Source organism: Daphnia pulicaria, chromosome 4 (genome assembly GCF_021234035.1).
Source record: "Daphnia pulicaria isolate SC F1-1A chromosome 4, SC_F0-13Bv2, whole genome shotgun sequence".
Taxonomy (NCBI): Eukaryota; Metazoa; Arthropoda; class Branchiopoda; order Diplostraca; family Daphniidae; genus Daphnia; species Daphnia pulicaria.
Window position 1 is genome coordinate 9111124 of NC_060916.1, and position 15267 is coordinate 9126390.

The following is a 15267-nucleotide window of genomic DNA, read 5'->3' on the forward strand; positions in this document are numbered from 1 at the left end:
TTGCTCTGGCGTGCACTGGCGTGCTCTGGTGTGAATTGGCGTGCTCTGGTATGAATTGGCGTGCTCTGGCGTGCATTGACGTGCTCTGGCGTGCACTGGCGTGCTCTGGCGTTTACTGGCGTGCTCTGGCGTGCTTTGGTGTAATTGGCGTGCTCTGGCGTGCTCTGGCGTGCACTGGCGTGCTCTGGCGTGCTCTTGTGTGAATTGGCGTGCACTGGCGTGCTCTGGCGTGCTCTTGTGTGAATTGGCGTGCTCTTGTATGAATTGGCGTGCTCTGGCGTGCATTGACGTGCTCTGGCATGCACTGGCGTGCTCTGTTGTGCACTGGCGTGCTCTGGCGTGCACTGGCTTGTTCTGGCAAGCACTGCGTGCTCTGGCGTGCACTGGTGTGCTCTGGCGTGCACTGGCGTGCTCTGGCGTAAACTGGCGTGCTCTGGCGTGCACTGGCGTGCTCTGGTGTGAATTGGCGTGCTCTGGCGTGCATTACGTGCTCTGGTGTGCACTGGCTTGCTCTGGTGTGAATTGGCTTGCTCTGGCGTGCACTGGCGTGCTCTGGCGTGCACTGGCGTGCTCTGGCGTGCACTGGCGTGCTCTGGCGTGCACTGGCGTGCACTGGCTTGCACTGGCTTGCTCTGGCGTGCATTGACGTGCTCTGGCGTGCACTGGCATGCTCTGGCTTGCACTGGCTTGCACTGGCGTGCTCTGGCGTGCTCAGGCGTGCTCAGGCGTGCACTGGTGTGAATTGGCGTGCTATGGCGTGCACTGGCGTGCTCTTGTATTAATTGGCGTGCACTGGCGTGCACTTGCGGTCTCTGACGTGCATTGACGTGCTCTGGCGTGCACTGGCGTGCTTTGGCGTTTACTGGCGTTTATTGGCGTGCACTGGCGTGCTTTGGTGTGCACTGGCGTGCTCTGGCGTGCATTGGCGTGCTCTGGCGTGCACTGGCGTGCACTGGCGTGCACTGGCGTGCTCTGGCGTGCTCTGGCGTGCTCTTCTATGCAGAACTCAAGTGCTTGACAATAGAAATCCACTACCCGACAATAGAACTCAGATAACTTGAATAATTTTTAAAAATTCAAGTGCTTTGATGTGCGTTTTTCTAAAACTTTTTGTTCATGATTTGCTCTATAAATTTATTGATTCAATAGACTTGAAATGGTGTATTGGACATTGATTGATTTACACATCCTGTAATTAAAATATGGTTTTAACAAGTGAAAAAAATATTATAGCAACTTCAAGTGCTGAGCTGTTCTCTGCTGTGCTCTACCGTGCTCTGGCGTGAACTGGCGTGCTCTGGCGTGCACTGGAGTGCTCTGGTGTGAATTGGCGTGCTCTGGCATGCTCTGATGTGAATTGGCGTGCTCTGGCGTGAACTGGCGTGCTCTGGCGTGCACTGGCGTGCTCTGGCGTGCACTGGCTTGCTCTGGCGTGCATTGACGTGCTCTGGCGTGCACTGGCGTGCGCTGGCGTGCACTGGCGTGCTCTGGCGTAGACTGGGGTGCTCCAGCGTGCACTGGCGTGCTCTGGTGTGAATTGGCGTGCTTTGGCGTACACTGGCGTGCACTGGCGTGCATTGACGTGCTCTGGCGTGCACTGGCGTGCACTGGCGTGCTCTGGTGTGAATTGGCGTGTTCTGGCGTGCACTGGCGTGCTCTGGGGTATACTGGCGTGCATTGACGTGCATTGACGTGCTCTTGCGTGCACTGGCGTGCTCTGGTGTGCATTGACGTGCTCTGGCGTGCACTGGCGTGCTCTGGCGTGCACTTGCGTGCTCTGGCGTGCACTTGCGTGCTCTGGCGTGCACTGGCGTGCTCTGGTGTGAATTGGCGTGCTCTGGCGTGCACTGGCGTGCATTGACGTGCTCTGTTGTGCACTGGCGTGCTCTGGTGTGGACTGGCGTGCTCTGGCGTGCTCTGTCGTGCTCTGTCGTGCTCTGCTATGCAGAACTCAAGTGCTTGACAATAGAAATCCACTACTTGACAATAGAACTATAAAAACTTGAATAATTTTTAAAAATTCAAGTGCTGTGATGTGCGTTTTTCTAAAACTTTTTGTTCATGATTTGCTCTATAAATTTATTGATTCAATAGACTTGAAATGGTGTATTGGACATTGATTTACACATCCTGTAATTAAAATATGGTTTTAACAAGTGAAAAAAATATTATAGCAACTTCAAGTGCTGAGCTGTTCTCTGCTGTGCTCTACCGTGCTCTGGCGTGAACTGGCGTGCTCTGGCGTGCACTGGAGTGCTCTGGTGTGAATTGGCGTACTCTGGCATGCTCTGATGTGAATTGGCGTGCTCTGGCGTGAACTGGCGTGCTCTGGCGTGCACTGGCGTGCTCTGGCGTGCACTGGCTTGCTCTGGCGTGCATTGACGTGCTCTGGCGTGCGCTGGCGTGCGCTGGCGTGCACTGGCGTGCTCTGGCGTAGACTGGGGTGCTCCAGCGTGCACTGGCGTGCTCTGGTGTGAATTGGCGTGCTTTGGCGTACACTGGCGTGCACTGGCGTGCATTGACGTGCTCTGGCGTGCACTGGCGTGCTCTGGTGTGAATTGGCGTGTTCTGGCGTGCACTGGCGTGCTCTGGGGTATACTGGCGTGCATTGACGTGCATTGACGTGCTCTTGCGTGCACTGGCGTGCTCTGGTGTGCATTGACGTGCTCTGGCGTGCACTGGCGTGCTCTGGCGTGCACTTGCGTGCTTTGGCGTGCACTTGCGTGCTCTGGCGTGCACTGGCGTGCTCTGGTGTGAATTGGCGTGCTCTGGCGTGCACTGGCGTGCATTGACGTGCTCTGGCGTGCACTGGCGTGCTCTGGTGTGGACTGGCGTGCTCTGGCGTGCTCTGTCGTGCTCTGTCGTGCTCTGCTATGCAGAACTCAAGTGCTTGACAATAGAAATCCACTACTTGACAATAGAACTATAAAAACTTGAATAATTTTTAAAAATTCAATTGCTGTGATGTGCGTTTTTCTAAAACTTTTTGTTCATGATTTGCTCTATAAATTTATTGATTCAATAGACTTGAAATGGTGTATTGGACATTGATTTACACATCCTGTAATTAAAATATGGTTTTAACAAGTGAAAAAAATATTATAGCAACTTAAAGTGCTGAGCTGTTCTCTGCTGTGCTCTACCGTGCTCTGACGTGAACTGGCATGCTCTGGCGTGCACTGGCGTGCTCTGGTGTGAATTGGCGTGCTCTGGCGTGCTCTGATGTGAATTGGCGTGCTCTGGCGTGAACTGGCGTGCTCTGCCATGCACTTGCGTGCTCTGGCGTGCACTGGCTTGCTCTGGCGTGCATTGACGTGCTCTGGCGTGCACTGGCGTGCTCTGGCGTAGACTAGGGTGCTCTAGCGTGCATTGGCGTGCTCTGGTGTGAAGTGGCGTGCTCTGGCGTACACTGGCGTGCTCTGGCGTGAACTGGCGTCCTCTGGCGTGCATTGACGTGCACTGGCGTGCTCTGGTGTGAATTGGCGTGCTCTGGCGTGCTCTGGCGTGCTTTGGCTTGCTCTGGCGTGCATTGACGTGCATTGACGTGCTCTGGCGTGCACTGGCGTTCTCTGGCGTGCACTGGCGTGCTCTGGTATGAATTAGCGTGCTCTGGCGTGCTCTGGCGTGCTCTGGCGTGCTCTAGCGTGCATTGACGTGCTCTGGCGTGCTCTTGCGTTCTCTGGCATGCACTGGCGTGCTCTGGTGTGAATTGGCGTGCTCTGGCGTGCACTGTCGTGCATTGATGTGCTCTGGCGTGCACTGGCGTGCTCTGGTGTGAATAGGCGTGCTCTGGCTTGCACTGCTGTGAATTGCCGTGCTCTGGCGTGCACTGGCGTGCTCTGGTGTGGACTGGCGTGCTCTGGCGTGCTCTGATGTGAATTGGCGTGCTCTGGCGTGAACTGGCGTGCTCTGGCGTGCACTGGCGTGCTCTGGCGTGCACTGGCGTGCTCTGGCGTGCACTGGCGTGCTCTGGCGTGCACTGGCGTGCTCTGGCGTGCACTGGCTTGCTCTGGCGTGCACTGGCTTGCTCTGGCGTGCACTGGCTTGCTCTGGCGTGCAGTGACGTGCTCTGGCGTGCACTGGCGTACTCTGGCGTGCACTGGCGTGCTCTTGCGTTCTCTGACGTGCTATGGCGTGCACTGGCGTGCTCTAGCAAGCACTGGCGTGCTCTGGCTTGAACTGGCGCGCTCTGGTGTGAATTGGCGTGCTCTGGCGTGCTCTGTTGTGCACTGGCGTGCACTGGCGTGCTCTGGCGTGCATTGACGTGCTCTGGCGTGCACTGGCGTGCTCTGGCGTGCACTGGCGTGCTCTGGCGTGCACTGGCGTGCTCTAGTGTGAATTGGCGTCCTTTGGCGTGCACTGGCGTGCTCTGGTATAAATTGGCGGGCTCTGGCGTGCACTGGCGTGCTCTGGCGTGCACTTGCGTGCACTGGCGTGCACTGGCGTGCTCTGGTGTGAATTGGCGTGCTTTGGCGTGCACTGGTTTGCTCTGGTATGAATTGGCGTGCATTGACGTGCTCTGGCGTGCACTGGCGTGCTCTGGCGTGCACTGGAGTGCTCTGGTGTGAATTGGCGTGCACTGGCATGCTCTAGCGTGCACTGGCGCGCTCTAGCGTGCACTGGCGTGCTCTGGCGTGCACTGGCGTGCTCTAGTGTGAATTGGCGTGCATTAACGTGCTCTGGCGTGCACTGGCGTGCTCTGGCGTACACTGGCGTGCTCTGGTGTGAGTTGGCGTGCTCTGGCGTGCACTGGCATGCTCTGGCGTGCTCTGGCGTGCTCTGGCGTGCATTGACGTGCTCTGGCGTGCACTGGCGTGCTCTGGCGTGCTCTGGCGTTCATTGACGTGCTCTGGCGTACACTGGCGTGCTCTGGCGTGCATTGACGTGCTCTGGTTTGCACTGGCGTGCTCTGGTGTAAATTGGCGTGCTCTGGCGTGCACTGGCGTGCTCTGGTATAAATTGGCGTGCTATGGCGTGCTCTGGCGTGCACTGGCGTGCACTGGCGTGCTCTGGCGTGCACTGGCGTGCTCTGGCGTGCACTGGCGTGCTCTGGCGTGCACTGGCGTGCTCTGGTGTGAATTGGCGTGCACTGGCGTGCTCTTGCGTGCTCTTGCGTGCTCTGGCGTGCATTGACGTGCTCTGGCGTGCACTGGCGTGCTCTGGCGTGCATTGACGTGCTCTGGTGTGTACTGGCGTGCTCTGGTGTGAATTGGCGTGCTCTGGCGTGCTCTGGCGTGCACTGGCGTGCTCTGGCGTGCATTGACGTGCTCTGGCGTGCACTGGCGTGCTCTGGCGTGCACTGGTGTGCTCTGGCGTGTACTGGCGTGCTCTGGTGTGAATTGGCGTGCTCTGGCGTGCATTGACGTGCTCTGGCGTGCTCTGGCGTGCATTGACGTTTTCTGACGTGCATTGACGTGCTCTGGCGTGCACTGGCGAGCTCTGGCGTGCATTGACGTGCTCTGGTGTGTACTGGCGTGCTCTGGTGTGAATTGGCGTGCTCTGGCGTGCACTGGCGTGTACTGGCGTGCTCTGGTGTGAATTGGCGTGCACTGGCGTGCTCTTGCGTGCTCTGTCGTGCTCTGGCGTGCATTGACGTGCTCTGGCGTGCACTGGCGTGCTCTGGCGTGCATTGACGTGCTCTGGCGTGCATTGACGTGCTCTGGTGTGTACTGGCGTGCTTTGGTGTGAATTGGCGTGCTCTGGCGTGCACTGGCGTGCTCTGGTGTGAATTGGCGTGCACTGGCGTGCTCTGGCGTGCTCTGTCGTGCTCTGGCGTGCATTGACGTGCTCTGGCGTGCACTGGCGTGCTCTGGCGTGCATTGACGTGCTCTGGTGTGTACTGGCGTGCTCTGGTGTGAATTGGCGTGCTCTGGCGTGCACTGGCTTGCTCTGGCGTGCATTGACGTGCTCTGGCGTGCACTGGCGTGCTCTGGCGTGCATTGACGTGCTTAGAATGAAGTCTGAAAGAGGCTGAATTCGAGAGCAATACAGGTGTGTATTCACTCTACCGACGAGACGAGACCATCTGAAGCTGTGATCAGAGGGAGGGGAGGGGGGCGACGTTGCCGAGTCACAGCATGTCTTTTTCCCCGTACATGAATGGAAAAAAAACATTTCTGAATTATAATGTGGAACACCCACGGCAAGAAAACACTCCCAGGGTAAAACACAGGAAGCAAAAAGATAAGGGGTAACTGCTGAATTAGGAAAAGAGCGGGTGTCCAAGCTGAAGTAAGAGGGGATGGACTCAAATGAGCACGGACGAGAGAGACAGACAAACAAACAGACAAAATATTAATTCACAAAGCGATCTTGGCGGCCAGGCGACGCGAACGACGGAGAGTGGATGAAGGCGCTGTCGGAGGGGCCAGACCCGGCAGCTGGACGGGGGAAGTCGTAGTTGAAGTGCTCGCTGGCGGTTGTGGCCGCGGAATTTGGGGGGAGATGACACGAAGAAAACGCCGATTGCGGCGGAACAGCCGACCAGCTGGCGTTTTGACGAGGTAATCCCGGAATGGCCCCACCTCAACGATGACTCTAGGAGTGGACCAACGTTTTGACTTGTGGTCTTGGATGAGAACGCTGTCGCCAATCACCAGGGGTGGGAGAGGGTGCGCGGTACGGTTGAAGTGCTGGATTTGAAGTTCCTTTGCACGTTGAGCACGCTTTTCCAATAACTCAGCGGCTTGCTGCCATTCCGGAGCAAATGAACGCCTGTGTGCGGGAAGGAGATCGCGCGTTGGGCGGCTGAAAACAATTTGCGAAGGTGATGCTCCGCCCGACATAGGCGCGTTGCGGAAGAGAAGCAAAGCCTTGCCAAACGTGTCTGGGTCGAACGACCCTGATGACCAAGAGCCTGCGATGAGCTTCTTCATCGATTTGACGGCTGATTCCGCGTAGCCATTGGACTGGGGATGGTGGGGCGATGAACGGCCGTTACTAATATCCCAGTCGCGAAGGAAGGCGAGAAATTCGTCGGACTTGAACTGCGGGCCTCCATCCGACCACAGTTTCACCGGGGCGCCAGCTCCACACGTGAAAAATGAACGGAGGGCGTCGATGACCCGTCGCGTTGACGTGTTGGTGTCTGGGAACGGGAAGACTTGAGGCCAACCGCTGAACTGATCTGCCACAATTAAAAAATCACGAAGGCGGTATGCGCCGAGATCGACGAATACAAACTCGAATGGGCGGGAAGCCGGAGCATGGGGAAGGAGAGGCTCCACCGGATGTGATGGAAGACGCTCTGTGCAAGATGGACAGGACTTTGCGGCCACGACAATATCATGGGCCAGTAGATCGAGAGACGGGCGCGCTGACGGAGTTTAGTGGCTCCTTGGTGCATTTGAAGTAAGCGCCTGATAATCTCCTGACGCAAGGAAGTCGGAATGACTACTCGGGGGCCTACAAGGATGAGACCCTCCGCGTCGTCGACGGACAGCTGGCTCCGCACCTGCCAGAATGGACGGAGCTCCAGGGGAAGATTACACTTCTCGTTCGGGAATCCGTCAAGGATCGTTTGGCGGAGGGACAGCATAATCGGATCGGCAGATGTAGCCGCTGCTACGGAGGTCAGCAAAATGTCAGGATTGGCGTCGTCGGATCCCTCCATCGTATCTAGTAAACTGATGCGGGCTGAAAACGACTGCGGGCCCTCCGCGATCTCGTCGGATTCGGAGGGACGATCAACCGGGGAGCGCGACAGGGCATCCGCCATCACGTTGTTCTTCCCAGGCACCCAAACAGCGACAAAAGAGTAGCGCTGCATGGAAAGGCGAAGACGCAAAATTCTGGGATTATCCAGCTTGTCCAGGTGGTAATCGTTGAGGATCGGAATCAAAGGGCGATGATCTGTAACGAAATCCGGGCTAAATCCGGGCTGGGTCGGAAGCCACTCTCGCCTACTACGTAGCCACCGAACAACACTGACGGTTGAGCAAAAACAACCTTGCGAACGTTAATGGCGATCTGGTGATCAGCGGCGAGGCGGAAAAGGCGACGGACGAGGTCCACATGTTCTTCCCAAGTGGGAGAGAAAACCAGAATATCCTCGACTACACGGCGACAGTTCGGCAAATCGTCGAAAATATTTGCGAGACGTCTGCCGTAGTCGTCGCCGGCTAACGAGACGCCAAACGGGAGACGGTTGTACTTGTAGCGGCCAAACGGAGTGGAGAACGTCGTCATGGCACTTGACTCCTCATCCAGCTCCACCTGGTGATAGCCCTTGAGGGCGTCAATAACTGTGAAGAATTTCATCCCCGTCGGGATGGTCCGGACCGCCTGGAACGGAGTCGGGGAATCAAAGGTGGGCCGGATGATGCAGCGGTTGAGCGACGTAAAGTCGCCGCATATGCGGATTCCGCCATCGTCCTTTGGGACAATAACGATTGGGTGGACCCACAACGTCGGCTCAGGCACCTGGCTGATGATGCCTTGGTCTTCCAGCGAGTCCAGCTCCTGTTTGACCCTTGGCATGAGAGGCACTGCAATGGGACGGGATCCACGGATGGCAGAAGGGATTGCGCCCTCCTTTAGTTGAAAGTGGCATGGAGGACCACGCATGGGTCGGCACACTCCATCGAAAATCAAAGGGCACTCCGCCATAAGAACGCGCAATGTAGACATGACGTCATCAATTGGGGTTGAAGCTGGCAAAAGCGGAGGCATAACCGCAGCTAGCACACAGGAATGCGGGTATTGAGCCGGTAGCATGCCGAATTGTTTTTGTGTCGCCTTTGAGAGCACCGGCTGTTGAAGGTCCCGGAGGACATGGATGGTTGTGGTCACGGGATGAAGTGATCCGCCGGACCATGACAACGTGGCTGAGAAGTGGCCAAGTGAAGAAATAGCCGCCCCGGTGGCCGTGACTGCGTTTGGTCCGCCATCAATTAGTTGAACGTGCTTGAAGTGGCTCCAGAACATGGCGGCCGGGATCGCATCAATCGACGCACCGGAGTCAGGGAGCACACGGATGACAATAGAAGAGTTGCTGGAAGCCGGGACGACACCAAGCTCGACCATGTCATCAGGGATGATAGACTGGATCGTGATGCTGCCAGCCATCTCAGGTTTCGGGGTTGAACTGCCGCCCTGGGTATATACTGCCTGGAAGTGGCCCGTTTTGTGGCAACCAAGACATTCCTTGCCGAAGGCGGGGCAATCTTCTTTAGCGTGACGAGAGGTTGATCCGCAATTCCAACACCCATACGGCTTAGTTCCAGGCGGATGCCAACGAGCTGCTGGACGTCCACGCTGCTGATCCCGGTGTTGAGTGGCCGGCTTTCCCATAGGTGGTTTGGCCGCCGGAGTCTTTAACTGGTGGACGGGGGCTGCACCACCCTGTTTGATGGTGGACGCCTGAAGCCGGGTGGCCTCCACTGTACGGAGCATTGTAAGCGCCATATCCAGGGTTAAAGTGGCGCCCTGTTCCAGTAGCTTGCGGCGGACCTCGTCGTCGAAAACGCCAAAGACAACTTGGCCCAAAATGCGCGTGTTCTGGCAGGCTGCACAGCAATCTTTTTCAAATTCGCATTTGCGCGCGAGATCGCGCAAGTCGCTGAGCCAAGAATCGGCCGATTCGGTGTCACGCTGGACGCGGGATGAAAACTTCTGGCGCCACACATGACAATTGCGGCCAGCATTACACCTCTCCTGCAGCTTCCCAATAATGATGTCTGCATCTTTGAGCTCAAGTGGCGCCAAACCCATGGTGAGCACAGCCTTCAGCGTCGCGTTGGAGAGGCAGGACAGCAAGATGTTAGCAATATATTCTGGTCGGTCGTGTTGCGGAAGTGCAGTGTTGATGGTCGACAGAGCAAGGAATATATCCCACTGCTGGTGCCAGATCTCGAAGGAGTCTTTGAATTCCTCGATGTCTAGTGGAGGTGGCATGCCGTACGGCTTGAATGGCTTGGGAGGCATGGCGGGGCACGGATTAACCCAAGACCTGGGCGACACGAGGGAATCACTGAACACTTCTCGAATGGTGGCACCGGCGTAGGATGATCACGACAGCGGAACGAATGGAGGAATGAATCACGTTGAGTGGGAGAATTGAAAGACGCAGATGAACGACAATGAATCGAGGAGCACGAAACAAAAAATGAAGTGAATGAAGAGAGCGTGTAGGGTTGAATTGGCAATGAGTGGTCGAAACGAGGGCGTGAAACAAGGAAACAGCACACTAGAGAACGGAAGGAACGGCAATGTGGAGATATGTGACGATAGGGGGCTGAATAGTGGGAGCAACTAAACCGCGGGATGAAATCCGCGTGGAACGGGTGGACGCGGAATAATTACGGCCAACGAACAAAACACAAACGAATATATGACGATAGGGGGTGGAATAGTGGGAGAAACTAAACCGCGGGATGAAATCCGCGTGGAACGGGTGGACGTGGAATGAATACGGCCAAAAAATAAAAAGAAACAAACGGATTACCAGCAATAGTGACGGCCAAGAGAGAATCGAAGTGAGAAAAAAATTTGGCGGGCACGCAACATGTGGGCCCCTCAGTAAAGACACGACAATGAATCACAAAAAAAAAATGAAATATGAAAAACAGTGGGTGAATGTGTGCAATTGTCCAGCTATGATCGACGGAATGGATGACTCGAAGGACCACAAAAGAACACAATATTCAGCACACGAGACAAAGGAAACAAGATGGCGGCCCCCACAAACCACGCTGGTTGCTGGGAGGGGGGTGGTTAGCAGCAATGGGCGCACCAAAGGGCCGGAGAAATCAACACAAAACAAAATAAAACTGAACGAAAACCCTGAGGGATGGATTGACGAGACCAGGGAGAACGAAAAGGCTCGAAAACAAAATCAACTGCGCCATAGAATGAAGTCTGAAAGAGGCTGAATTCGAGAGCGATACAGGTGTGTATTCACTCTACCGACGAGACGAGACCAACTGAAGCTGTTATCAGAGAGAGGGGAGGGGGGCGACGTTGCCGAGTCACAGCAGTGCTCTGGAGTGCACTGGCGTGCACTGGCTTGCTCTGGCGTGCACTGGCGTGCTCTGGCGTACATTGACGTGCTCTGGTGTGAATTGGCGTGCTCTAGCGTGCACTGGCGTATTCTGGTGTAAATTGACGTGCTCTGGCGTGCACTGGCGTGCTCTGGCGTGAATTGGCGTGCTCTGGTGTGCATTGACGTGCTCTGGCGTGCTCTGGCGTGCATTGACGTGCTCTGACGTGCATTGACGTGCTCTGGCGTGCACTGGTGTGCTCTGGCGTGCACTGGCGTGCTCTGGTGTGAATTGGCGTGCTGTGGCGTACACTGGCGTGCTCTGGCGTGCTCTGGCTTGCTCTGGCGTGCATTGACGTGCTCTGGCGTTTTCTGGCTTGCTCTGGTGTGCATTGACGTGCTCTGGCGTGCACTAGTGTGCTCTGGCGTGCTCTAGCGTGCTCTGGCGTGCATTGACGTAAGCTGGAGTGCACTGGCTTGCACTGGCTTGCTCTGGCGTGCACTGGCGTGCTCTGGCGTACATTGACGTGCTCTGGCGTGCACTGGCGTGCTCTGGTGTGAATTGGCGTGCTCACGCGTGCAATGGCGTGCTCTGGCGTGCACTAGCGTGCTCTGGCGTGCATTGACGTGCTCTGGCTTGCTCTGGCGTGCATTGCCGTGCTCTGGCGTGCTCTGACTTGCTTTGGCGTGCATTGACGTCCTCTGGCGTGCTCTGGCGTGCACTGGCGGAATTGGCGTGCTCTGGCGTGCATTGACGTGCTCTGGCTTGCTCTGGCGTGCATTGCCGTGCTCTGGCGTGCTCTGACTTGCTTTGGCGTGCATTGACGTCCTCTGGCGTGCTCTGGCGTGCACTGGCGGAATTGGCGTGCTCTGGCGTGCATTGACGTGCTCTGGCTTGCTCTGGCGTGAACTGGCGTGCTCTGGCGTGCTCTGACTTGCTTTGGCGTGCATTGACGTCCTCTGGCGTGCTCTGGCGTGCACTGGCGGAATTGGCGTGCTCTGGCGTGCATTGACGTGCTCTGGCTTGCTCTGGCGTGCATTGCCGTGCTCTGGTGTGCACTGGCGTGCTCTGGCGTGCTCTGGCGTGCACTGGCGTGCTCTGGCGTGTACTGGCCTGCTCTGGCATGCACTGGGATGCTCTGGCGTGCACTGGCGTGATTTGGTGTGAATTGGCGTGTTCTGGCGTGCACTGGCGTGCTCTGGCGTGCTCTGCTATGCAGAACTCAAGTGCTTGACAATAGAAATCAACTACCCGACAATAGAACTCAAATAACTTGAATAATTTTAAAAAATTCAAGTGCTGTGATGTGCGTTTTTCTAAAACTTTTTGTTCATGATTTGCTCTATAAATTTATTGATTCAATAGACTTGAAATGGTGTATTGGACATTGATTTACACATCCTGTAATTAAAAAATGGTTTGAACAAGTGAAACAAATATTATAGCAACTTCAAGTGCTGAGCTGTTCTCTGCTGTGCTCTACCGTGCTCTGGCGTGCTCTGGCGTGCTCTGGCTTGCTCTGGCGTGCATTGACTTGCTCTGGCGTGCACTGGCGTGCTCTGGTGTGAATTGGCGTGCTGTGGCGTACACTGGCGTGCTCTGGCGTGCTCTGGCTTGCTCTGGCGTGCATTGACGTGCTCTGGCGTTTTCTGGCTTGCTCTGGTGTGCATTGACGTGCTCTGGCGTGCACTAGTGTGCTCTGGCGTGCACTAGCGTGCTCTGGCGTGCATTGACGTAAGCTGGAGTGCACTGGCTTGCACTGGCTTGCTCTGGCGTGCACTGGCGTGCTCTGGCGTACATTGACGTGCTCTGGCGTGCACTGGCGTGCTCTGGTGTGAATTGGCGTGCTCATGCGTGCAATGGCGTGCTCTGGCGTGCACTAGCGTGCTCTGGCGTGCATTGACGTGCTCTGGCTTGCTCTGGCGTGCATTGCCGTGCTCTGGCGTGCTCTGACTTGCTTTGGCGTGCATTGACGTCCTCTGGCGTGCTCTGGCGTGCACTGGCGGAATTGGCGTGCTCTGGCGTGCATTGACGTGCTCTGGCTTGCTCTGGCGTGCATTGCCGTGCTCTGGTGTGCACTGGCGTGCTCTGGCGTGCTCTGGCGTGCACTGGCGTGCTCTGGCGTGTACTGGCCTGCTCTGGAATGCACTGGGATGCTCTGGCGTGCACTGGCGTGATTTGGTGTGAATTGGCGTGTTCTGGCGTGCACTGGCGTGCTCTGGCGTGCTCTGCTATGCAGAACTCAAGTGCTTGACAATAGAAATCAACTATCCGACAATAGAACTCAAATAAAACACAACTCAAATATACGTGCTCTGGCTTTCTCTGGCGTGCATTGACGTTCTCTGGCGTGCACTGTCGTGCTCTGGCGTGCTCTGGCGTGCTCAGGCGTGCACTGGCATGCTCTGGCATGCACTGGCGTGCACTGGTGTGCTCTGGCGTGCACTGGCGTGCTCTGGTATGAATTGGCATGCTCTGGTGTGAATTGGCGTGCTTTGGCGTGCACTGGCGTGCTCTGGTATGAATTGGCGTGCTCTGGCGTGCACTGGCGTGCTCTGGTGTAATTGGCGTGCTCTGGCGTGCACTTGCGTGCTCTGGCGTTTACTGGCGTGCTCTGGCGAGCACTGGCGTGCTTTGGTGTGCACTGGCGTGCTCTGGACTGCACTGGCGTGCTCTGGCGTGCACTGGCGTGCTCTGGCGTGCAGTGACGTGCTCTGGCGTGCACTGGCATGCTCTGGCATGCACTGGCGTGCTCTGGCATGCACTAGTGTGCTCTGGCGTGCACTGGCATGCTCTGGTGTGAATTGGCGTGCTTTGGCGTGCACTAGCGTGATCTGGCGTGCACTGGCGTGCTCTGGTGTGAATTGGCGTGCTCTGGTATAAATTGGCGTGCTCTGGCGTGCACTGGCGCACGTAAACGCACGTAAACTGGCGTGGTCTGTCTTGCACTGGCGTGCTCTGGTGTGAATTGGCGTGCTCTGGAATGCATTACGTGCTCTGGTGTGCACTGGCGTGCTCTGGTGTGAATTGGCTTGCTCTGGCGTGCACTGGGGTGCTCTGGTGTGAATTGGCGTGCTCTGGTATGAATGGGCGTGCTCTGGCGTGCATTGACGTGCTCTGGCGTGCACTGGCGTACTCTGGCGTGCACTGGTGTGCTCTGGCGTGCACTGGCGTGCTCTGGTGTGAATTGGCGTGCTCTGGTATGAATTGGCGTGCTCTGGCGTGCATTGACGTGCTCTGGCGTTCACTGGCGTGCACTGGTGTGCTCTGGCGTGCACTGGCGTGCTCTGGTGTGAATTGGCGTGCTCTGGTGTGAATTGGCGTGCTCTGGCGGTCACTGGCGTGCACTGGCGGTCACTGGCGGTCACTGGCGTGCACTGGCGTGCACTGGCGTGCTCTGGCGTGCACTGGCTTGCTCTGGCGTGCATTGACGTGCTCTGGCGTGCACTGGCATGCTCTGGCTTGCACTGGCTTGCACTGGCATGCTCTGGCGTGCTCAGGCGTGCACTGGCGTGCACTGGTGTGAATTGGCGTGCTTTGGCGTGCACTGGCGTGCTCTGGTATGAATTGGCGTGCAGTGGCGTGCACTTGCGTGCTCTGGCGTGCATTAACGTGCTCTGGCGTGCACTGGCGTGCTTTGGCGTGCACTGGCGTGCTCTGGTGTAATTGGCGTGCTTTGTTGTGAATTGGCGTGCTCTGGCGTGCACTGGTGTGAATTGGCGTGCTTTGGCGTGCACTGGCGTGCTCTGGTATGAATTGGCGTGCACTGGCGTGCTCTGGCGTGCATTGACGTGCTCTGGCGTGCACTGTCGTGCTTTGGCGTGCACTGGCGTGCTCTGGTGTAATTGGCGTGCTCTGGCGTGCACTGGCGTGCTCTGGCGTTTACTGGCGTGCACTGGCGTGCACTGGCGTGCTTTGGTGTGCACTGGCGTGCTCTTGCGTGCATTGGCGTGCTCTGGCGTGCACTGGCGTGCTCTGGCGTGCTCTGTCGTGCTCTGGCGTGCTCTGCTATGCAGAACTCAAGTGCTTGACAATAGAAATCCACTACCCGACAATAGAACTCAGATAACTTGAATAATTTTTAAAAATTCAAGTGCTGTGATGTGCGTTTTTCTAAAACTTTTTGTTCATGATTTGCTCCATAAATTTATTGATTCAATCGACTTGAAATGTTGTATTGGACATTAATTTACACATCCTGTAATTAAAAAATGGTTTGAACAAGTGAAAAAAATATTATAGCAACTTCAAGTGCTGAGCTGTTCTCTGCTGTGCTCTACCGTGCTCT

At 56.4% G+C, this 15267-nt stretch overlaps 2 protein-coding genes across 2 annotated transcripts; both read right to left on the reverse strand.

Annotated features, from left to right (window-relative positions):
* Positions 1 to 6299: 6299 nt before the first annotated feature.
* LOC124337676 lies at positions 6300 to 7717 on the reverse strand. Its single transcript, XM_046791714.1, has 2 exons — positions 7489 to 7717; positions 6300 to 7126 (listed from the first exon to the last, which is right to left on the reverse strand). The coding sequence occupies exons 1-2, from the start codon at positions 7715 to 7717 to the stop codon at positions 6300 to 6302; spliced, it is 1056 nt and encodes a 351-aa protein (XP_046647670.1).
* A 119-nt stretch (positions 7718 to 7836) lies between these two features.
* Positions 7837 to 9924, reverse strand: LOC124337677. Its single transcript, XM_046791715.1, has one exon. It carries the CDS (start codon positions 9922 to 9924, stop codon positions 7837 to 7839), a length of 2088 nt encoding a protein of 695 aa, XP_046647671.1.
* Positions 9925 to 15267: the final 5343 nt, after the last annotated feature.